Consider the following 24,433-nt stretch of genomic DNA (forward strand, 5'->3'; position numbering starts at 1 on the left):
TCATTTTTTAAATAAGATTACTATTTAAGAGGTCCTTGTTGTCAGTAACATTGGTGTCCTCTTAGCTAATACACTGCTAGCCCCATCCCTCGGTTGACATGAGGACTAATTAAGTAAAATCCAGATTTGTTGCGTGACTGCGTTAGGAGGATCTCACCAGCTATCACAATAAGAGTGGTCTCAATAAAAAAAGAGCTTCCGATATAGTGACAGTATGTGCAGCGTGAAAGATGACATCTCGGAACAAGAAGAGAGAACAGGAGCAGAACAAGGATTGTGGAGCCATATATACAGCAACAGAAATAAAAGAGCTGCCCTCCTACATCAACACCAACAGATTCATAATCTGTGCAACACATGCATGATACTAGGATCTAGGTTAACTGCAGTAGGCGATTCTCAGCGCTGCCCGTTTCTTGACTTTAAAATGGCTGGGGGCTATTCACACGAGTCAGGTCAAACCCAATGAATTTGGATTTGTGACATGATAGTGAGGGCCATGGATATGCAGAAACAACGGTGTTACAACAGAACAGGCCGCTTCTGCTTCACCATTCCATGGCTGGCATTAATGAACTGTATTTGTATTTCACAGAAATGTTAGGACAACAATGTTCAATTAATTGTGCTTTGTGATGTGTGGTTGTACTAGGACTGGGAACACTTAATGGCTGCCAGCAAAATGTGCTAAATTTTAGGTCTCAATATAAAAAGAGGCAAATATTTCACAGAACAGTTTTGAAATTTTTACTTATCTGTAGATGGTCTCTTCAGGTCTATTTTGCACATTCAGCTCTCCTAAAAAGAGGTGGACTCATCCTTTAACACAACTGCACACACACACCAGCCATTCTTAGAATCCCGGAGAGCCAATTCAGTCTCCAACATATAAAGATCTAAGAAGAACAGCCTTGAACATTAGGTATATCTGCCCATTAAGCTCACTGGTGTGTCTGGAATTTAACTTAAAAAACCTCCCCACACATTCTAATGGGCTGTTATAAATGTGCACCACTGTAAGTTTCTGTTATTATGTAAATATATATATTACTGTAAGCTCACCAAACATAAGTAAATTCAGTCTGCCAAAAAATAAAAGTAAACAAATTTTGAGTCCATACAAAGCAAATGCAGTGATCAGTAAAAATAAATGACATACCAGGACACCACAAAACACACATTTGGGTCTGATTAACATGAGAAACTAAGAATTACCCTCTTAAAATATTACACAACTATGATGGAAATAGGAAGTCCACTTTTAAAAAAACAAAACAAAACACACACACAAAAAAACAAACCTGGTAATTGGTGAACCCCTTATTTCTACCACTTTCAGATCAACCACCTGCAATTTAATGCTTTCATTCTTTAACTTGGGAAGTTTCTGTATTTAACAACGATCAATAAAATTGTTAGCCATTATTATTTATTTGTAAAATTATAAGGAAAAACATATTTAAATAATTGGTAACACAGCTGGACACGTCTTTGTGGCATATATACGTGTGTTGTGTGTAAGCAAAAAAAAAACAGAACACATTTCGCACTGTGTACATAAACCACGGTATAAACACATGTAAGCAGACTCATGTCCACTAGTGTGGCTCCCCGCACTCTGCTGCTGCTGGTTGCAGTTGCCTCCTCCCTCCTTTGTCTAGAGACCCATATAACCGCCCCTGCACTCCTCTCTCAACTCCTCTCCGGGTTTTAAAGCTGCCGGATCAGCGCGGTGCATTGTGGTCCAGACAGAGCAGTCAGTGTGATTAAGAATGAGGATCCGGAGAGCACAGCACCCCTCCCCCCAGCCCGGCACTCCGAGCCCTTTGTGCCTGCTCCTGGAGTGACAGGAGTTGTGCAGTGCCCCTATAGCTTGACGTACTGTTCAAGAATGGCTGGTGTGGCGGCTACTGCCACACACCAGTTGCATAGTTTCTGCATATATGTAGAGTTAATGTCATTAGAGGATGCGAGCAGAGATATGGCCATTATTCGCAGGACTGTACACAACGTGACATTAATACACCCGCCGGCATGTAGCCACACAGCCCCGTATGACCCACACGCATCTTGACAACACAATGAATATCAGTCCCAAGCACACACCTCGTGACGTAGACACGTTTTTTAGACGCCCTACGACATCACGTGAATCACCTTCCTCTGTGTTCCCGGGCTCCACCCCGGGTCTTACTGCCCGCCATCGCCTTGCCTGTCAGTTTAGTGGAGACAATTGGATAACTCCGGGTCTTACCTCCATGTCCAGGTCTTACTGCCCGGCTTTATCTTACCTTGTTTATAAGCCTATAGGAGAAGAAGGGTTCATTCTCCGTGATCCAGCGCCGGCCCTTGCTCCTTTTTCATTGTATCCCAGCACCTGTACTGACTCCAGATTCCGGGCTTTGCAAAGCCAATGAAAGCGGTGTCATGTCGTCTGGAATCCAGCGCCGTGTTTTACTCAACTGTCTATTCCAGCCCATTTGAAAGCGCTCCAGTCTGTAGCCCAGCTCCCATTTTCTCCCTTTTTGCCAAACCCCCTATGAGACAACGACCCATCTCCGGGTCTTGTAGTCTCCATTCCTATGTGAATGCTTCAGGGCCGTGCTCTTTTTTGTGGCCAGAACATGAAGGTATCCTCCAGCTCCTGTCTGTAATCCACTTCACGGGTTTTGCCTTTGATATGCTTGTGTGACAGTCATCCAAATCCGGGTTGTACTCCAGTCCCCTGGCTTTATTTTACCTGGTGCCCGGCCAGAGGTCCAGTTCCAGTTTGTGACGGTGTTCCAGTTCCGGGACTTGCAACCTCTCCCGTCACTAAGAGTGATCCAGTAGCAGGACTTTGCTTCCCGTCCGTGGGTCCAATCCAACTTTTTCTCTGTGTGATCCTTGTGCAGGAAGCTGCCAGCCCGGTTCCCTCCTCGTGCTCCAGTAGCCGGGTCTTGCGGCCTCAGCCTCCCCCAGTCCGGGACTCCCAGCTCCGCGCTTTGCGGCCTGTCTCTCCTCCTCCTCTCTCGGTAAAATGGCCTCTCCTCCTCCTCTCCACCGCCTCGTGTCCGACTAAGCGGCTCCCCCTCCCCTCCTGCCCGAACCCAGCCCGACACCCGGGGGGGGAGGCCACCTCCGTCCCCACGCTCCTCACAGCGCTCCATGGCCGCTCAGGTGGCACCGGCCTCCGGCCCCAGCCTTGGGGGAACCCCGCCCGCCGCCGGTCCCGAATTAAAGAAGAGTCCCGGGGATCCCCCTCCCTCCTCGGTCGAACCCCAGCCTGAGGTCCCGGCTCAGGCCTCTGCAGACTCTGACCCGCCTGAGGCAGCGAACGGGACCCGAGCGGCACCAACCTCTTCGCTTCAGGAACCAGGTGATGCGCCTGCGGCCTCCGCCGCCTCCTCGCACCCGCCCGGGGGATTCGGGTTCTCCTCCTACAACCGGGGAGTCTTCCAGTCTGGCCCTGGCCTGGACTATCAGCCTCCCAGCGAGGCCTACAACTCTTATCCGGCCTACCCGAATCGGGCCTACCAGCCAGGATACCCCCCGCCTCGCCCGACTGCTTCCACAGGCAAACCTCCGGCTCCGGCCTATCCTCCTCCTCCGCCTAGATTCGGACCCGCACAGCCAGCAGCTGCCACACCGACACTGAACCAGCTACTGACAGCGCCTAGTCCTGGGCGGGGGTTCCCGGCCTACCCGGGGGGAGACTACTCGGAGCAGCACAAAGGACCCGAAGGCTATGCAGCCGGCTGGGCCGCAAGTCAGAGAGGAGTTCACCCGCCCGGGAGCCCTGGGAGCAGTGGGCAGGGTATGCCCAGAACATCGCAGGTAATGCAATCACCCCTTGATACGTTATGTGGCATAGATGGTGCAGGTAATCTTTCATTCTTTAGGATTGGAATGGACATGCGAGGGCTACAGATCCTGTGTGTGGCACAGGGACATCGCGACGGTAAGCAGGGCATAACTACCCTATTAGTATGTTGGGCTTAGGATGTTTGTCCTGAGGCAAAATATAGATAACACTGTGGGAGGAGTGAGCATTGTATGAATGGGGTGTCATCAATATTTTTCTTAGATCATGGGATAATATAGACGTTGCAGCCATAATGGAAGGGGTACATTGAAGATGTAGGGATTACAGTGTGAGTTGAAAAGTAATTGAGCTTTTCTGAAAGAGGAAGGTTATTAGTGGGGAAGTGAGAGCCAGTATTGTGTGAGGGTCATGTACTGGAGAATAGAGGTTCTAGACAATGAGAGGATGGATGGTATCGATGCTGCATTTGGAGCCTTCTGAGCCTCCGTTATGTGGGTGAAAGTAAGCTCTTTGGTTTGTAACTACAGTGGTCATTATATAGGACAAAGTGTGGTGTTGACAAGTGAATGTCACAAGCTTGAAGGTTACTTCTATATGGGAAAGGCGTTGGTTTTGTACTTTTAAATCTTGAGATCATGTAAGATACATATATACATAGATACATATCCAGGAAAATGATCTATATAGCTTTTAACTTTTAAGTCTTTGTAATGACTAGACTTTTTTTTTTTGTATGTTGTGGCCGCTACAGAGGCTAATTGATGTTTTATTGGTGGTTTATAGTAAAATATCGGTGTATGGGTAATTTTATCATGTCATTGTTATCCATGTCTCCCACTGAATAGTGATTTCATATAAACCCAGTGTATGTTTTGGTGTTCCCCCTTTACATGGTTACAGTATACAGATCTCCCTTTGTGTGTGTGTAAAAATATGTATTTCCTACACTTCATAATACTCTTAAGCTTATCTTCAGTTCTCTTAATTTTTGAAAATGTAAGTACTCTGATCTATCCAGTGTAAACTCTTCTTGTCTGGCTAATTTTATGATACATTTGTGCAAGAACCCACTGAATTCACTCCTGGTTCGCCCACACCACTCCCCCCACAAAATTGTAATGGTCTGAGAGTTCTGGTTATAGATCAGCTGAAAGTAGTACATTTAAAATCTGTTTAACTACTACACTAAGTTTGTTTTCTGAAATGTAGTATCAATCCCGTAACCTAATGGTTTTACAAACATGTAAATGGCAAATTGTATGGTTATTAGTAATTGATTTATTCAAGAATATTTGTATTTAGTTTTTAAAAAATGATTAATTTAGGGAACATGTAGGATCCCCACAATGGTCTGAATATGTTTTGATATTTTTTTTACTATAGCTTTACTGGAAAATCTTGCATGTTATTGAAATACACAGCTTGTAAAATTTCTGCTATTGGGCCATATTAGACTGACAGTATGTACTGACAGCACATTCTCCATAGAGGTTAATGATCTCTGTAAAATATATGGTCACACTGTGCGATGACCACAGCTGAATATCGCAAGATGTCACCACATAAGTCTATAGTATGTACCCACCCTTAAGCTTTTCGCCCCTAAGGCAGCAATACCAGCCCAATAGATAATTTTAGCAAATACTATGTAACTAGACATCTAAAGGTGCACACTGTCATTTGAATATTAATCATGGATTTATAAAGTTGGTAATTTTCATACACACCTGAGTAATAAGCAACACTTCATAACTAAGGACATCTAAAAAGATATGTAGCAGAGACAAGTGGGGTAAGGGTATAAATGTTTGCTTTTGCTGAATGTTTTAACGGCTGTCACTAGATGACATCTTTTAATATGGTATTTTCCATAGTCCCATTTTTTTTTCTAGGGTCATGGCATATTGGTAAAGCCTGTTCTGTAGGTGGTGGTAAAGTTTTAACAAGCGAGAGAATGCCAAATGGAACATAATGGTGCAAACTGCATTGTAAATATTAGAGGACCTTGCACACTTATTTATTATGTTCATGTAGGTAGTAGTGCAATCCAGTGGTCAGATCAAAACACTGGACAATTGTGTTCTTGGGCTGATGAAATACCTTCAGAATTCAGTGTCATATTTAGGATTTTACAGTTAATAGGCAAATGACTGGCATTACAGAGGAAGCCTACAATTTTATATGTTTGAGAGAAATCTAAGAACATCTGACATAACACTGCGAGCAATCATTTAAAAGAAAAAAAAAATGAACTAGCTAGTAAGCAGGAAGGGAAACAACTAACTTTAAATTTGATGCTTCCACATTTTGACTTTCCTGTCTTCAATTAAATAGATATTGTTGATCAAAGTATTCATACCCCTTTTCCCTGGGCACAGTTGACCAAAATAAAGTGTTTTAAAGTGAGTTTAAATGAGGCATTCTAATACCATATATTCTAAACTACACAACTTGATGAATGCTCATAATTATGAAAACAAGCTCTGGGGCAGTGTCTGTATTTACATGATTCTTTTTCCACCTCTGTGATGACATTTTTGTGGTACTAGTAATGTAGTGTTAGCATGAAACTGATATAAAATTAATTCTTTTGAGGCATGATTGTATTTAGATGTGGCATGTGTGTGTTAATCTGATTCCCTAATAAATCAACAAAATTTTCTTACAACTTGAAGCCAAATTCAAAGTAAAATCTTGTAAGGTCATTCTGCGCACAATAGAAAAAGGAGAATATAGTGGAATACTTAACAAACACAAGAGTACAGTTATAAGATCACCTGGATATACCACAAATAGACCTGTCCTAGTAATATCTAGCTGGTTTCTTCAGAACACTTTATGGTAAATCTGTCAGCATTAAAAATCCGTCTAAAATATATAAATGTCATGAATATAAAATGTTCTATTTGGAGAGTTGTGATGTCAGATGACTTATTGTGAAATGCTACATGATGGAATATTTAATGGTTTGTGATGGTAAAATGAACCTGGGTATGAGGGATAACCTCACCTGGTTTGTTTCTAATTTAAACTCTTATATTAAAAGGAATAATGGTCTCCCTACTGTAAAGTAAAGAGGATATTTTGGTTACCTGGGTACCATGACCCTTTATAAAAGCAATCAGTGCTTCACGTATGCTTATATATTGTGGTATGCACTACATTTATTCCTACTGATTAACCAAACATTTAAGAATTTTTCAGTCTTCATTGTCAAGTATCATGAAGTTTAGAGTGCTGGTCTTCACCTACAAAAATTTCTCAGCTGGTAATGGCTTTGTGGTTTGACATTTTTACTGGGCAACCTTGTAAAGGCACCATCACAATCATTACCTCCCCTTCAAGTAATCTACATTTTCAGACCTTATCCAGACTCCATTTTAAATGCACCCAATAAAGTTTTTGGTATCAGAATATTGTATAGTTTTTCTATTGACTGATCTGTCACTGTTTAGTGTTAAAATAAGGGGGTGCAGTCCCTGTTACAACAATAAACCTGCTTTGTAGAAGTTTGTCCATTTTTCATGGTTTGACCATCTAGGTGGAGCTGTTGCTCTTGGAGATCCTTTGTGTGGGCTTTTTTATTTATATGTAGGCAAAGCAATGAGACATCTAGTCACACAATATATGCTTATGTGCTCTTGGTGGAAAGAATCCTAAAAAAAGAACATTTTGGTATCTTGTCGTACCATTCGCTACATACATAGCTACTTTGAAGTTCAGAACAGTTTTTTTTACTTGTAGATGTCACTGGCATAACATTTTTATCACTATGCAAATGATCCAAAAGAAAAATTGGATCAGTAAGTGGTATCGGCACAGTAAAAAAAAAAAAATCACAACAGTGCTATATATGGTTTGATCATGGCAGAAATTAAACGTTTTGTAATTTGTTATATTTTACAAACTGTAATTTTTCTGTTGTATCAATAGATATTTGCCACATTAAATGTTTGAAATGTAAACTTTTGTGTTTTTCACAGAATAATCTTCTTTTTCGGAAGTGCAATTTCTAATTTAAAGGGCCTACGAACCTAAAATAATGAATGTTATTCATAAATGTGTAGTAAAAAGTTTTAGGATCTTGTCAGAAGTCAGGATACATGATTTAAAATTGTAGTATTGGGGGTCCCACTTCCTATGCAGAACAGACTTCCTCTCTTAAAAGCTATTGAAATACACATTGTGCCTCTTTCCAAGTCTTTTATGACTTGGAACAGTGAACAATAGCTTTAATTTGTTTGGCTGCATGCAAATGTAAATAGATTGTAAATAACACAGGTCAAGCACTGTCAAGATCTGGGAACCTTTGCATGCTTATTGGTGATTCCTACTTTTAAGATGCCCTTCTACTTTGCTTTTTTTGAATTGTCCTTTAAATGTCTGCACTCACTGGTCATTGAACATTAGGGACATGCATAAATGCCCATATTATGCTGTAGATGAATTTTTTTTTTTAAAAAAAATAAAATTCTAAGATGCTGTCTTATCTTTGAAGCTGGATTACACATTGAGAATTTACATGTAGTAATTTTCCTGAGATTCTAGTATTCGTATTGGCATTCTACCCTCTCATATAAATCATATTTTAAGGAGATCTCCACCTAAAACTAATATTTTGCTTGTGGAGTTTGGAATGATAAAATTCATGGGCAAATACAGTTGATGTGGATCCTCTCAGCTGCTTTGGGGCAGGCTTTTTCTTAGCTACTACATTGTTCTTGATGCAGTGTGTAAAAAACAAAACAAAACACAACATTCAAGCAGGGTACACACTACAGAATACTACTGCAGATGTGATTTCTGTAACAATTCTACAAATTGCACAGTCCAGATGAGCATGCAGATTTATATGTACACAGCTACACAATTTACCTTCAGATCTGCTGAAAAGATCATAACTCTGCACACCCTATAGAGATCTGCCTACACTGCTGGTTATGAGTAGATACAGACTTTCACATTTGCCTGACACCATTTGTTGATGTTGATTTTTTTTTTTTTTTTTTTTTTTTAAGGAAGTTTATAAAACCAAATTTTACTTTGGAATTATGAAACATGATTGTGGGAGCGAACACACTAATATGATATCGGACCTAACAGTGCTTTTATGGTGTGATTGGCACGATAATTGGTTGAATAACCTGAGCGTGTACCCAGCTTAACTGTCTTGAACAGGAGAGTGGATGTCATTTTTGGACTGTTAGACTCATTTGGATTCCTGTAGCATTGTGGTCAATGAGTAAAAATGTTTATTTTGCAAAATTCGCAAAGAACAAAACAAAAAAATATATGCTTTGGTTTGAGTTATTCTTTCAAGAGGCTTAGTTTCTGGAAATGTTTGTAAAAACTTTATATTTTCGCAGGTTACTTCCTTTCTAATTTTTTTTTTTTTTGTGGTACAACATTATTGCCAATAAAATGAAGTGTGAATTAGTTCCCGGAAGGCCTTGTGTTTAGTGAAGAATCCTCTGTCTCTACATCCTGATGACTATCCCTATACCCCCCCCCCTTCCCCCCAATATTGTAGTAGACATAATCTCACAATGAAGTTTACACTGTCTCATCTGAAACTAGGTTACATCATGCAAAAATTTGCTTGATCCTGCCCACAGAATGCAAATATTTCAAATCAAACAGCTGTTTTAAAGTTGGGACAGGGGAGAATGTATTTCAAAGTAGGTGGTTTTATTTTATTTTTTCCTATTCCATAGAACCTCTTCCTTTTGTAAAAAGTATTCTTTTAATTGCTGTGTTGGCATCCCCCTTAAAACCACAATTGTAGATGGCCCCATGTAGTACTCTGGCGTCTGCTAGCTACAATAACAAAATATTCAGTCTACACTGCTGGGTGTCACAGGGTTGTTCAAGTTGGATTAAATCTGGCTGTTTGTGTTTTTGTAACATGAATACATGATAAACGTTTACACATGTAGGTTAAAATTCATAAGGGGGGAAAAAATTAGTGTGTTTATGTATTGTCATATAAAAGGTTATGCAGCAACCTATACAAAACTTTCGTTGCCTAGAGGACTTCGAGGCAACTTTGCTACTGTGATATTCTCTCCCTTTTCCAGTATTATGCAAATTAGATTTAGCAGGGTGATGCTTCTCTATCTTAAAGTTGTCTGCTTTTGCAAAGGCATGAAAATAAAACTGTTTTAGCCAGAGAACAATAGTTTTTATACATGGAAAATATCTTTTGCTCTGCTGCGCTTTTTCAAAAGCAGCATGCTGCTTTTCATCCATACATTCATCCATCCATCCATCCATCCATGCATGCTTTTCCATTCATTAAAATTAAAGGTGTTTTCTTTTATGTATAAAGGACACGTGGTTTTGTCATGGACACCACTCGCAAATGTTAATGTCTAAACTCCTCTGCAGTGTGCCCATGGTGTGTTTGTGTTTTATTTTTATTTTTTTGTTGTTTTTTAAACATACATTGCCATTCTTTTCTTGCACAACTCTGTATACATATAGTTTGTTTTAACTTATGTTGTACGTTTCCCCCCCCAACTAGTGATATTGGACAAAAGAATGGAAACGCCAATGTAAGCTCAATAGTGTATGGGGCCACCACATGCATCCTTTGTTTTGTGACATTCTCTATGAATGTCTGATTTTGTAGCACTGCCCTTCTTTGTTCAACTGACGTTTGGTGGTGGATAATACCGATGCAATCTGGTGACATATGGATGACCTCAGTGTCATGACTGCACCCAATCCATGCCAGGAACCACACACACACACACACACACACTTTATGGAACCACCAGAACCCTACACTGTACGAAGCAAGTACTCAGCGCTGTAGGGTTCTTTATGTAGGTGCCACACATGCGCTAGTCTGCTTGTCAAGGACATGTTGAAGGATGATTTACCTTACCATATCACCTTACTCCACTGCTCTGTATTCCATTGACTGTGCTCCTTGCACCACTGAACTTGCAGATTTGCTGTCTGTGATGAACATTTAGTGCTGTGCGTCTGGGGTACTTATTGAGCAGTTTTTGATGAAACTGGCAAATCGTGCCTCATGTTGAAATTTGCAGTCAGTTGATCTGCAGATGCCCATTTGTATTGCCTTAACTTTATTAAAACACTTCAGGATTTTAATATCTATCATCATTTATTTATATAGCGCCAGCAAATGCCGTAGCGCTTTATCTGTATATGCTTCCACCCACTGTTGTCCCTTTTGTCCTTGTATTGTCATGCTGACATAACATTAGACACCATTGCTTTTGAAACATTGGCAAGTTGAGCTGTTCTGGTCAATGAAACTCCAGCTTCACACACCCCAACAATCGCCCATCTTTCAAAGTAGCTGAGGTTTCCTCTTGCAGCCATGCTAGCCATAATTATAGGAAACTAAGGCACTTCACCATACTGGGATTATACTTGCTATCTTTCAGTATATTTGGTGTCCCATTTACCCATCTAAAGGGCATTCTTCATTTTTCAAATAGCCGGTTTCTGCACAATATTTCTCTGCAAAAAGTTTGTTTTGCAGGGCTTGGCAATTTGTTTAAAAGCCTAAACATTTAGAAACAAAATGAAATATAGAACCTTTTAATATGGTATCCACTAAGAGTAGATCATACACATATTCCCTCTTAGACAGACATTACTACACCCCTTCAGCCCACATTATAATTGACATAATAAATCAAGACTTTAGTAACAGCAGATATGTTTTATATTCTACAAAAAGCAAAGCTGGGCGGGGGGGGGGGGGGATAAGAAAAAAACTCAAGGTGTCGTTTAGTGTATTGATAAAAAGAAATTAAAGACAGAGGGGAGGGGTATGAAAAACAGTTTAATGACACATCTTGATTCCCACCTCTGTCCTCTTCTTACTTCTGTATGCGCCCCACCCTCTTCAAGTTCATATGGACCACACGCTCCTAATCTATGAACCATTCCATCACTAACTACTGCAGCACTGCTTCTCCTAAGTGCCAATACAGTGCTTCTGTGCCATTGTGTGGACCATGCAACCTCTTGCTCAGAGAAAGTTTATATGACTTATGCCTTGTTCTACACATGTCATAGCTCTGCAGGAGTTAGGTGCTATGGTGTCCAAGGTTTGTTGAGACCTGCTTCATTATATTTGTTATAAAGGTGGAGAGCTCTTTTACATATTTAGTCCGGTAATGCCTTCAGCACCACTCTAATTTTATTTAATTGATATTGTTTTTTTAAATTTACGTTTAACATACACCATCCTATCTCTGAAACTGTAGCCCAAAGTTGTTTTTTGCCAGGGGGGTTGGGTTGTTCCAGTTTAAAATGAATTCACACCTTAGTGTCTCTAGTATTTAAAAGTTTCAAATGTAGTATAGACAGATGTAAATATTTCCAGAATAAGATGATGTATTATTGTGGAAACATTCCCATTACAAGGCTAAACTTCTGATTTGTATAATTCGACCTTGAACTCTTTTCTGTTCATATTTACTTGCTGCCAAGTTTTACTCTGCTAGCTACTATGTCTTCTCTAACCAAAGTAATCTATGTATAGACATCAAGATTATCTATCAGTAATCCATAGATACACACATTAAAATTTATCTTTCAAAGGTAGCTGTTGAAAGGAGGAGCTGAATAGAAGAATGCTATTCAACCCGCTACTTTATTTCTTTCATTACATGGGGAGCAGGAATCGAGAAGTTGTCAGTTTTAAACTACTTATTGAATCTGAAGGATGAATTCCAAAAGCCTTTGCAAATTGACAATCTTAGCATAACTGCAGGACTCCTCTGTCTAGGATGTGTTATATTTTCCTTGGCTGGTTAATGGTTACTTGGCCAGGGATTGACACCCTGGAGCAGTATTGAATACAGTGAGCAGTGCAAGTGTATCAAGGCTGCTGGTTAGAAGCTGCTTGTGGGTTTTCCCCAAGTTATACTAGATGGTGGAGCAAAGTTCACTTTCTTTTCATTTTGATATTTAATAAACAGCCTGGTATATGCTTTTAAAGGGATTCTGTTTTTTGTTGGTTCTGGTGCATTTCAAGAAGCCATTTAAGTGCCATAGGGGTTTTGTTTGCAGTTGATTTTTAAAACTGCATTCTAGCTAATGTTCCCGTATCCTGACTTGACCTTTTAGCCGTCAGAGTCCCAAAGACGATAAGGCCTCATACATCCAGACATGCATATTTATTTTAAGTTTTTTATTATGATTTTTCAATAAATCATACAATCAATGCCAGATGTAGTAATAAACCACAGAGATTGCAGTTATCCGGCAGGTAAAAAGTCTGATACAGCTGAGGAAATGATAGAACTGTGATTATCAGAGATTACCTGGCCCAGGTGTTAAATGTTAATTTTAAGTTTAACATTTCATATTAAATGTGTAGGGTCACAGATAGGTGTATTCGGTTAGATAATGTTTTTGAACTGTATGCACATGCTTTTAGACAAGTCTTGCTTTACTTCAATTTTGACATTGCCTTCAACATTTATAAGTGTTATGTTAAAATTGATGGTACAGTACTTTGTCTACACTTGCATTGTTTTTCAACATCCTTTTATATCCTAAGAGGGAGTACGCTGAGTGATATTTAAAAAATTGATCAAAAGCAGACTGATTTTTACGTTGTATTTAGTAATGTATCTGTGTCCTAATTTTCTTATACTTGAGGTACTGTTTTTTTAGACTGAAGACTGCTTTTTCTTTGCTATGACAAAAGTCCTTTCTGCGGAGAGCAGGTTGCAGAACTTGGGCAATGGGCAGGAGTTCTTGTGAGGAAATGCAGCTCATGGTATAACAGGTGTGATTGTCATGAGACCACTTTTCTGCAATGGAAAACTGTGTTGATGTATGTGGAGGAACTTCATGTAGAGCTGATCTTATTTCTTTGAAGATTAGCTGGCTTATCGTGTGGGTGTTCACTTATAAAAACATAAGACAGGTGGCTACACCAACCCCCTCCACCCCTCAACCCCGCACTTATGTTCTCCTTACCTGACTTATTCTGCATTCTTGGTAATATAGAGTGACTGGTTACTCAAACCTAGTCTCTGATCATAGAAAACATGGGAATATTATATTTTACTCACACCATGCCCTCCTAGCAACCCTTTTATTTCCCTAACCCCCTAGTGATGCATATGTATGTTACATCTGTCCATATTGCTGCTGCTGTCTACATTTAATTTTCAAAGTTGTGTAAATGACAAATATTATAAAAACAAAAAATACAAAAACTGTTGGCTCTGTTTACTTCTTATAGAATTCCCCAAACCCCCCCAATTTATTATAAAGGACTCTCATTCATTTTGGTGGGGATGCTTCCTTGTTATGGGCTCTCTAGTTGCGGTGTGTTTATTGGGCACTTCATTATACCAAAATAGCAGTGTCTGCTTGCATTTTATTTATAGGTGACTCCAGCTCATCTGTTTCCTCTAAGGGGAGTTTTGGGAGGCCTACTTTATGCACATGAGCGATATTCAAATTCTATAATATAGCAGAAAAGGTTTGGACCTCTATTAATCTGCATCTTCATCACTGTACAAATTATTTGCATTTGTCAAATCCACACCATTAATAAGTCTTCAATGAATGTAGAACATCATGAACATGTAAAGCGTCTTCATGACTAAACAATTGTTAAGGGTTGAAAGACGTGTGTGTGTGTGTGTGTGTGTGTGTGTGTGTATTTATCTTTCATGTGACTGGCAGTACACGACTTAAGTTGGCCAGTATTGTTTCATATGGATTGATTTGAAGGAACACACCTATAGAGAATTAGTCACTATGACTATTGTATGTTAAATTGTGAAAGTTTAATACATCTATAAACAATTATATGTCCTTACAAATTAAACCTATTTGATATACTGATAAGCATAAATAGATAAAGTAAAATACATTATCAGTGATGTAGCAGGATTTTTGGCATTTTGCATGATATATGGCTGAATATGATTAACAAAATAAATTTGAAGTGAAATTGTTGAAAGATAGCATAGTGATGATAAAAACAAAATTTCTAAGTGAGGACCACTATACATATTGGATGACTCGTATGGAAAATATAAACACGTAACTAGGTTGTTAAAACGAAAAAATAATAAAATAAAAACCCGCTAACCTGGGATATATCATTCTCCCCTGTTCGTTGGGTCTCCTGCAAATGCAAACCGGCCTAAAAATGTTGCTCGCCAATTGAACGATATTGTTCCGATTCTGCAATCACGACCAGCAGTATCCATAGATCTCTGGAGTGTTCAGAATCCTGATGTTTTCAGCTGATGGTTGTGACAGATGAAGAGCACAGATCTAAAGGTAAAACGTGTAGTGTGCACATATGAATGGGCATTCTGATTGGGACTGATCATCATCTAAGTATACATACTAATGTAATATTGGCCCAATTGGCTGGAAAACCTGTAGTGTGTACCCAGCTTTATTCAGGCATGGGTGTAAACAGTAATGCACAGAGAACAGTGCTCTTGTCACCTTCATGAATAGCTTGGTGAAATGCTGTGTCTAGAGCTCCTAAATGCTTGAAACTGGATAGTGGGCAAAGTAGAACGAAGGTATTGCTTGTTTCATGTAGTCACCTTTACAAACAGCTGTTTCTACATATCTGGACATTTGCCAAATTTAATAGTGTATGACTGAGTTTTGGCTTTTCTTTGGTCTTTATTCAATAAAAAGTGGGGAAAAGTTCACTTTTTTTTTTTTTTTTACGAAGTTTTATGTAAACCCTGTCATTGAGAAGAACTCATCAGTTATATAGGAATCAATTGTTGCTGTTCATCTGTCTTGAAAGGGTTTAGGTAATTTCAAAGCAATTTTTTAAGTCCTCCCATTTTGTAAGTCTTTCACTGGAAAATTGAAAAGTTTTGTCAATATATATCATTCTATAAAGGATGGGTAACCTATCGAATTCATCCTGAAATCAAACGACAGGATCTGATGAATAGCAAAGAGCTCAAAAGCTGCATGCAGTTTTAGCATTTTGACAGCAGCACAAATATCACTATCTCCAGGCTACGCTTCCTCCAACAGCCTTGCACCTCGGTCAGCCGATGTAATGTAAGGAGGACACCCCAACAAGTGGCTTTTGCTTTCAACATTTCCAACCTTTAACACCTAGCTCTTTGGAGAAAAATGTATCTTATTTTTTTCACATGAGTTTTATTTTTGTTTCAGGTATGTGTATGTCCTGATCATAAGAATGCAGAAGGACTGATTGCATGTGTCTTCCTGTTTGCTGTACCACTGATATCAGCCTGGATCAACTTCAAGAAGCCATGCAATTTAGAATAAGTGTGATATGCTGCTATTTTGGCAAAGATGTCGCACAACTTTATGCTGTGTTTTGTTTGGGACCATACTTAAGGCCTTGCCTTCTCAGTGGGGACACTGAACCATATCTACTGCCCGATATGTGCAAACATGGAGACTTCCTAACTCCAAGCTGGTAGCGCTTCTCATTACAACTTACAGTATGCATAGGCAATCCAAATGCAGAAACATACTGCTAGCACTTTCCCAAATATTTTAATGTTATATTTGCATCTGGATACATTGACTGATTTAGGCAACTACTTTTAGGTTACTCCCAGATTGCCTCCCTTTTTTTTATTTTAAATGAAACAAATTGTCATCATTGTTTCTGCCGTAACACAAAGCTCGGTAGCATGGAAAAACGCCACTTTCCTCCTTCCAAACCCCCTTCTCCTAGTGTGTTCAACCAATTTAATAATCCATTTGGGTATGTTCCTAAACATAGTAGGAAGATAAATACTGTTGGCCAGTGTATGTGTGTTCATATTCTGACTTCTTTAATATGGGCTACACTGTAAGTGATTTGAACACTTAGACCCATTTGTGGCAAGCATTAAATTCCATTCATTATTTACTCAGTTAACTTTAAGCCTTTAGCAAGTATAATTTATGTATTTTGTTTTCTTTCTCTACAGTTTAACATGCTACTTTGTTTAGAATGACCATGTTTATATACATTTTTTTTGTGAAAAGATTTGTTGAGTGTGCAGATTTTAATTAAAACAAGATATAACTATCTGTCTTCATATTTTATTTGTTTTTATTTTACATTTCTGCTCCTTGTTTAATCCTATCAAATTCAGTTGAGTTTCGCTACTTGTAATTACATGATTAGACTCCCTGCTCTGCAGAAGCAGAGACTTGTTTTGACTGTATTGTGGATAAGTCTACAAACCTTTATTGAAATTGCAGGTGTTTGTGATATAAGGGCTGAAATCAACATAAAGCATGTCAGATCGTTTCCCATCTTTAATGTGACCTTGCAACCAACAAAATTCAAGTGTGGGCAAAAAAATACATTTAAGTAGGGTGAAAATACAAAACCCTACAATACCCTGTTGGCATAACAGTGCACACCCTTACATACTGCTTTAGCTGTGTTCATAGTTACACAATTACTTTCAAAATCATGTTCAAAGTTCGTTATCTTCCACCTGCCAACAATGAAAGTGAGTGTGATTAACCCCAAATATACAGGGTGAGCCAAAAGTCGCAGTACACCCTTTTATTTAAAAAATGTATATAGGAATTGGGAAACCTGAATACTCCAGTAAGGTATGGGTGACGTGGTCTATCTTTTACGGTATGTACCAAACATGGGCGCCATCTTGAAATCGGCCTATCGGTCCAATTCCTGTAGAGTTTTTTAAATAAAAGGGTGTACTGCGACTTTTGACTCGCCCTGTAGATCAGCTGTAGGATTTCCATACTTGGTTATATCCAACTGGGATAGACATGGTCCGCCATGAGCTTTTAAAACCTCTTTGTTGAAAGGTACCAATCAGAAGAGGGGTATAAAATATCAAAGGCATTACATGTACCATGGAACACTGAAGACCCATCAAAAAGTGGAGAAAATATGGTGCAACAGGATTGCCAAGATCAGGGCATCCCTAAAGTTAACAGGACAAGGAGAAAATTCCTCAGGGAGGCTACCAGGAGGCCTTTCAGTGACATTAAACATATTGTGAGAAATGACATCTGAGTCCATCTCAATTTGGGGGAATTCAAACAGTTTCAATCACCCCAAACTATGAGAGGAAAATGTCTTCTTGTTGAAGCCAATGTTGAACATTATGGCCTTTATTCTAAAAAAAACAATTAAAAAGAGGAAAACATTGTTTGAAGCAAATACAACACAGCTCCTCACCAAAATAATGCCATACCTATTGGTATTGTGGCAGCATTATGCTTTAGGGCTGTTGCTCTTCAGCAGGAATAGGGGATCTATTCTGAATAGAGGGCATAACAAATAGCTGCAGCTATCAAGATATTTCGGCACAAAACCAGCTGGCCTCTGGCTGACTTCAAAAAGGGGAAGTCGAAATGTTTGAATAGCTGTCTGAACATAGACCTCAATCTCATTGAAAACCTGTGGAATGACCTAATGAGAACTGTGTACAGAAGATCCCCTCACAATTTGATGGACCTTGAACTTTTTGTTGCAAGGAAGAGTAAGATAGAATTGCCAGTCCAGCGTGAGAAGTTGATAGAAACTTACTCAATCTCTGCTTCAATAAAATCAAAAGGTGTTTCCACAAAGTAATTAGGGTTGTGCATTAAAGGTGAAAAAGATCTGACTTTTTTTATTTATTTTTTTAATCTTGATTTTCACGCTTTACATCAAACACCGGCAATTTTCAGTGAGGGTGCGTAGTATTTTAGTCCCTTCTGCTTTAATGCTGCCTTTGTTTCCTAGGGTTGAAGGGGAAACCTTAGAGATCTGCTCCAATTAGCTGGGGCCTGGCACAACAGGGGATTATAGGCTCAACAGTACAACCTTATTTGAAATAAACAAAACTACCAGAAATATAAATGCAGGCACCTCCACACAAGACCATCAGAGTATAGATAGTTGATCTTGTTTATGAATGAGGTGTAACTATGCAATACTGTAACATTCAATCACGAATTGCCTTTCTCATTTGAACTTTATATTTATTATATAGGAGCAACATATCACACAAATAGAATCCATAGCCTAGCACTGCATGAAAGCAATAATATCCACTGTTCCATCATGCATATTTGCACTTCTGTAAACTATTCACTGACTCTAGGACTATGATAGTTGGTGTGTTTTCTGTTTCTTGTGCAGCTGTAAAGTGTTATGCCATGAAATATATTGTGGAAATCTGTAACTGCTGTGTACCCTAGTGTCTTGCTGTCTCTCCTCCTTCCATGCACGGCTCCAGTTAAGTGGAATTGCGCTTTTATTTCCTCAAACTTACATATGCAGCTCAACTCGCTCATTAACCTAACATTTGCCTTCCTGGCTCTATTACACATTTTAAGCTAATTGCATCTGTCTGTAGTCTGTCTACTACATACTGTGTATTCAGCAGTATTGATACTTGGAAATCAAAGCACTCTGGTCAATAGAGATTTTGATCTTTGGGTTTGGTCAAATGGGGTGCAATAACCTGTTTTGGAGCTCACCTAATTTTTCATTATGCAATTTATTCTAGCGCAGTAATGGTCAACAGATGGTCCTCTGGCCCTTCACCTGTGGCCCCTAACTCCACAGTGGTTATAGCTCGTAACATTTGTCTTGTATTAAAACGTGTGCTGATATTAAAGATCTTTTTTTGAGATATATCTTTATTTTTACTTCTCAATGTGATGAAGGGTGATGTACAGCTCCTGAAGTATCATATTGCCTGACCAATCCTGTGCTACTGGAACCCACTTATTTCGTTGTCCCCAAACAATGACACATTTAGCCCAGCTAAAAGAAAAACCGAGCACCACTGCTATACATCACATTCATCCTCACTTTTTTTCTTTGTGTAACACTGATATCTGCTCATGGCTCAGGGAGCTGCAAGCAAAAAAAATCAGCGTTGAAATGACTGTGGTAACTGCGCATCCATTAGCATGGTAATGGTGCGCATCTAGCGCAGAGAACCCCCTCCACGCACACTTTTACCATAGGTTTTTAGAAATCTTTACAATCCAACAACTGTCGCTCCTTAAGCTACACACCTGTCTTGCTTGGCTTGTTTCTACTTATTTCTAATACCTGTGACATGTCTTTTATGGGAGAATTGGAAAAAAAAATGGAAATTAAAAAGCTAGTATCTATCAATATAATAGGCAAAGTTTTAATTGTATCTTTAGGATGAAATCAACTATTGTGATATAAAAATATATTCAAAAATACCATTGGCTATGTACTTAATGGAAGTATTTATACATGACTTTTGAGCATATTTAAATTAAATTAGGTTCCGAAATCTCTGTAACGAGCGGAGAGTGCTCATTACAAAGGTAATATGGTACCACAATAACACAAATTTTATTAGTTATTGCTGTGCCGTGGATTACCTTCGCTCCCTGACGCGTTACTGCGATCCCGGGACCTAATTGAATATGCCGTATAATGTTCAAATGCGTGTTAGGGAAAACTACAATTTCCATGCATTCATTGCGTGTAACAGTTTTGTTTTTATATGCATATTAAACAAGGGAAATGTACTATTAAGGTCTCCTTCATATATGTGCTGGCAATGCGGATAAAACACAGGAACCTAATGTGCTTTTAGATGTTAGTGATGTATTTTCAGATCGTTTTTTTTTTTATTTGTTGTGCCTTTCGCCAATAAAATGTATTGAACTGGTAGTGTACATTAACCCATAACAGCTAGTCTTCAAAAATTTTACATGCAGTATGAATATTTTAGAACATAATGGTGAAAATGAGCCCATGAAACACTTATCCTACTTTTTTTTTTTTTTCATATACTTTTTTAGGAATATACAGCATAAAAACCTTTTAACCACTTTGAGCTTCCGCTGTACCGAGGTTAGCATATAAGCCTGAAAGGCCAAGCAGTAATGGTGTCAGTGATTGGTTACACTGTTCACTGAACACCCTAGGCAATCTATGCACATCATGCCCCCTCAAACACGTGTCTGAGCACTTCTGTATTCAGTGTAGAGAGGTTGTCGGACACCAACTTCATTCATGTTAGGCTGGCTACCCAATTGGAAATGCTAGTGATGCTGCATGCTACAGTAATTGGAGCTTGTGCTCGCGAAGTTGGAGGACTATTCATTGAGTCCTATGCAATTCACTTGTAATGTACACAATAAATGCGGCTTCCGGAAGCACCTCAACGCACACACTCAAACTGTAAATGCTAGTGGATATAAGGTAATTTGAACCAGTGGGTTCCATACCAGTTTGTGCTTTTACTGGCCCTGTATGCTTGCAAAAGCATGTATTTTGACCCCAATGTTTAAGGATAATTATGTAGAGCTAATCGCAGCTTACATTTAAGTTTCTCTTTGCTCTACATGACATAATATCAGTGCTAGGTCTTTGGGGCTACACTATACCCTCCTCACTCTAAGGGTTCTCCCGTAGTAAGAAAAAAGTTCCTTCCCTCAAGCCCCTCTAGTACATGATAAAACAATATTGATTATATACAAGTGTAAAGCACTTGTACAAAAACTTCAGGTAGAATAATCAGCCCAAGACCTCACAAATGTTAGTCTCTAAATATTTGTGTTTTGATTTTTGTTTTCTCTTCCACCCTAAAGTAGACCCTGTAACAATGTCTCATATTTTGTACCCTACACTGTGGACAATGTTTATTACGTTTTCGGATAATTTTTTGGAGTAGCACTTAGGTTTCTTTTCTACAAGAAGTGTTGTTGGTTACTAGACCCTTCCCCCCCCCCCCCACAAATAACATCTATGCAATAAAGATAAATATTTCTTAATGCTCCCAAGAAGAAGTCATGAAAAGGGGTAGAATAGCTGCACTTGTGTACTACAAAAAAAAAAAGTTTGCCAACATGTGAAAATTTTCTGGTCATGTATGAGAGAAGTCATCCAGTGATGAAGTGGTTAGTTTCTATGGTAATTTAGGTTAATGGACTTTTTTTTTCCCCTATTGTATGTAAATAACCTTTTATATTTTTGTGGTCTCGCATGTTCCTTGCGATTTATCTTCCACACTCATATACATGGCAGTAATGCAAATTAGCCATGTGTTCAACTGTCAAGGCCAGAGTGTGTGTGTGTATGTATATATATATATATATGTATATATATATAATATGTGTGTGTGTGTGTGTGTGTACATCTAAATCTCTGTCTTTCTTTTTTTGGGTAGGGTGTGGCTAGTTCGTAAGGGTAAATGAGTTTTAGTAACAGAGCCCCCCTCCTACCTCGTGTCCCTGAGCACAGATCCTGTCATTCATTGCCTGCCAGCTCACAACACCAGACAGCCGGCTCTTGGCTGCACTTCAGATGGATGTACAGCTGGGACCTGTTACACTTCGGCTGTTTGCCCTTCCAGTTATAAATAGCTGTTACTGCCAGTCTTCATCAGAGTAGTCCCAGAGGTAATAAGCAGGTTAATTACTGTGGGAACACGGGCCATGCATGTAGACACCCTACATAAACCTCCACAACATAGAACAGTGCTATAGTAAACTGCAGCAGTCGGCTTGAGTACCACACTGAAGTTTCTTAGAAAGCAGAGAATAAAATGGGATTGCATGGAGAAGGAGTTAAAGCTGGACGCTTGAGTACTACAAAAAAACAAAACACTTGCTTGGGAAAGTTGCCAAATGACAGGAAACACTGTCATAATTGTGTGTTGACAAAATAATATGCAGCTATATTTGTTTGTCGCTATCTAACATGTACTTTGACGTGGTGTACTTAAACTGTTTTAGAAGTTGTAGTGGTTTTAGTTCAAATGCATGGCAAATCTGAAAATGATCATGGTCTTGTCTTGACAGCCTGCCAGCCCCATGGATCAAATGGGGAAAATGAGACCCCAACCATATGGCTCCAGTAATCCATACAGCCAGCAGCCGGGACCTCAGCAAGGACATTCTGGGTACCCAGTGCAGCCTTACTCTTCACAGACTCCTCAGAGATACCCAATAACCATGCAGGGTCGACCTCAAGGGGCAATGAGTATGCAGTATGGACAACAGGTATATAGTATCTCCTACCCTAAATGTGGGACTAAACCTGAAAAAAAATTGTATGATGTAGGCGATTTTTAAATGTGGCTGCTTGGATTTTTTTTTTTTCTTCCCCTCCCCCTACAATGTCAAGAGTTCTTTACACAGTAAATCCCTTGACACAGACTGCCTTGTTAATGGGCAATGTTTGCTTGCATCACTTTTAATCACTTGTATAGTTATCTTTGGCAGTGGCAGAACTACTACTATTGTAGGGGGTGCAGCTATGGGGCCTGGATTTGAGGAGTTGCATTCTATGCAACGGCCATAATTATGCACTATGTGCACCCACTATCTTGGTGCAAGCACAGCAAAGCTGAAACAAGGCTTCATTGCACGTGCTCAGACGAGCATAGCAGGGACAGACTGCATCCCCTTATATCCAACTTATATGGCTCATGTATGATTTTGCGCGTCTTGTGTAACGTTTCAAATGGTTTTGATTGTTTGGGTTTAAATGCTTTGCGTTAATTTTCTGATGGTACTGTAGTGTCATAGAAAAGATGAAAATGAATTTTATTTCTAGCTTGTTTAGCTTTTTTTTTCTTTTTTTTTCCAGATCACTTCATATGCGCAACAAGGCCCTGGATCCTACTCTCAGCAGAGCCAGTCTCCATACTACAACCAGCAGAGCCTCCACCCTTCGCAGCAGCAAACAACACCACCACAAACCCAATATTCTCAGCAACAGCCAGCTCCTCAGTCTTACACCCAACAGCCTTCCTCTTCTCAGCCTCCTCCCAGCCAGCCTGTGCAACCCACCTTCACCCAACAGCAGCAGTCGCCATCTCCTTCACCTTACACACAGCAGCAACAGGGCCCCCCCACCAGTTCACAGAGCCAGTCACCATACACCCAGCAAGCTCCTCAGTATCCCACTTCACAACAGCAAGGGTCATCCTATTCAGCATCGGGGACACAGCAAGGGAGTACCTACTCTCAGCAACGCTTCCCACCACCACAGGTATGAGGGTGTAGGGTTTTTGTCTGTATGGGCTTGATAAATCCATGATTTTTCAATTCTCTGTACTTACCTGTTTTCCAATGCATTTAACTCGCCAGGAGCTCTCTCAGGATTCATTTACATCCCAGGCCTCATCTACTCCCTCTTTGGGTTCCAGCAAAGGACAGGATGATCTTAGCTTGGGGATGCAGCCACGGCCCTCTAGCCTTCCAGTGAGTTAAGCACTTTCCAGTATAAAGCAATCTATTTTCTGTTTTTTTTTTTTGTTTTTTTTTTTTTGTTTTTTTTTTTTTAACGTTGTGCATGCCTTACCCAATCTGTTGGTGCAAAATGTCTGTCTGCCTGTAGGTGTGTTCAGTGGGGTCAGAACAAAACAAGAAATAGGTAGAAAGCATGCCTCAGGATTCATCATCATCATCATCACCATTTATTTATATAGCGCCACTGATTCCGCAGCGCTGTACAGAGAACTCATTCACATCAGTCCCTGCCCCATTGGAGCTTAGTCTAATTCCCTAACATACACACACACACACGTCAATTTGTTAGCAGCCAATTAACCTACTAGTATGTTTTTTGGAGAGTGGGAGGAAACCGGAGCACCCGGAGGAAACCCACGCAAACACAGGGAGAACATACAAACTCCT

The 24,433-nt window shown here is 39.6% G+C and overlaps 1 protein-coding gene across 2 annotated transcripts in view; it reads left to right on the top strand.

The window, feature by feature from the left end:
* The first annotated feature begins 2,066 nt into the window (after window positions 1-2,066).
* ARID1A (AT-rich interaction domain 1A) overlaps window positions 2,067-24,433 on the top strand; it is a 35,509-nt gene continuing 13,142 nt past the window's right edge. The window contains exons 1-4 of one of the 2 annotated variants that reach the window (XM_075195779.1): window positions 2,067-3,816; window positions 22,592-22,792; window positions 23,382-23,786; window positions 23,885-23,998. In XM_075195779.1, coding sequence (XP_075051880.1) covers window positions 3,148-3,816; window positions 22,592-22,792; window positions 23,382-23,786; window positions 23,885-23,998 — 1,389 coding nt within the window. In that variant the 5' untranslated portion in view covers window positions 2,067-3,147. The remainder of the gene's footprint in view (window positions 3,817-22,591; window positions 22,793-23,381; window positions 23,787-23,884; window positions 23,999-24,433) is intronic. The other variant, XM_075195778.1, reaches the window with a different exon arrangement.

Source organism: Mixophyes fleayi, chromosome 2 (assembly GCF_038048845.1).
Source record: "Mixophyes fleayi isolate aMixFle1 chromosome 2, aMixFle1.hap1, whole genome shotgun sequence".
Classification (NCBI taxonomy): Eukaryota; Metazoa; Chordata; class Amphibia; order Anura; family Limnodynastidae; genus Mixophyes; species Mixophyes fleayi.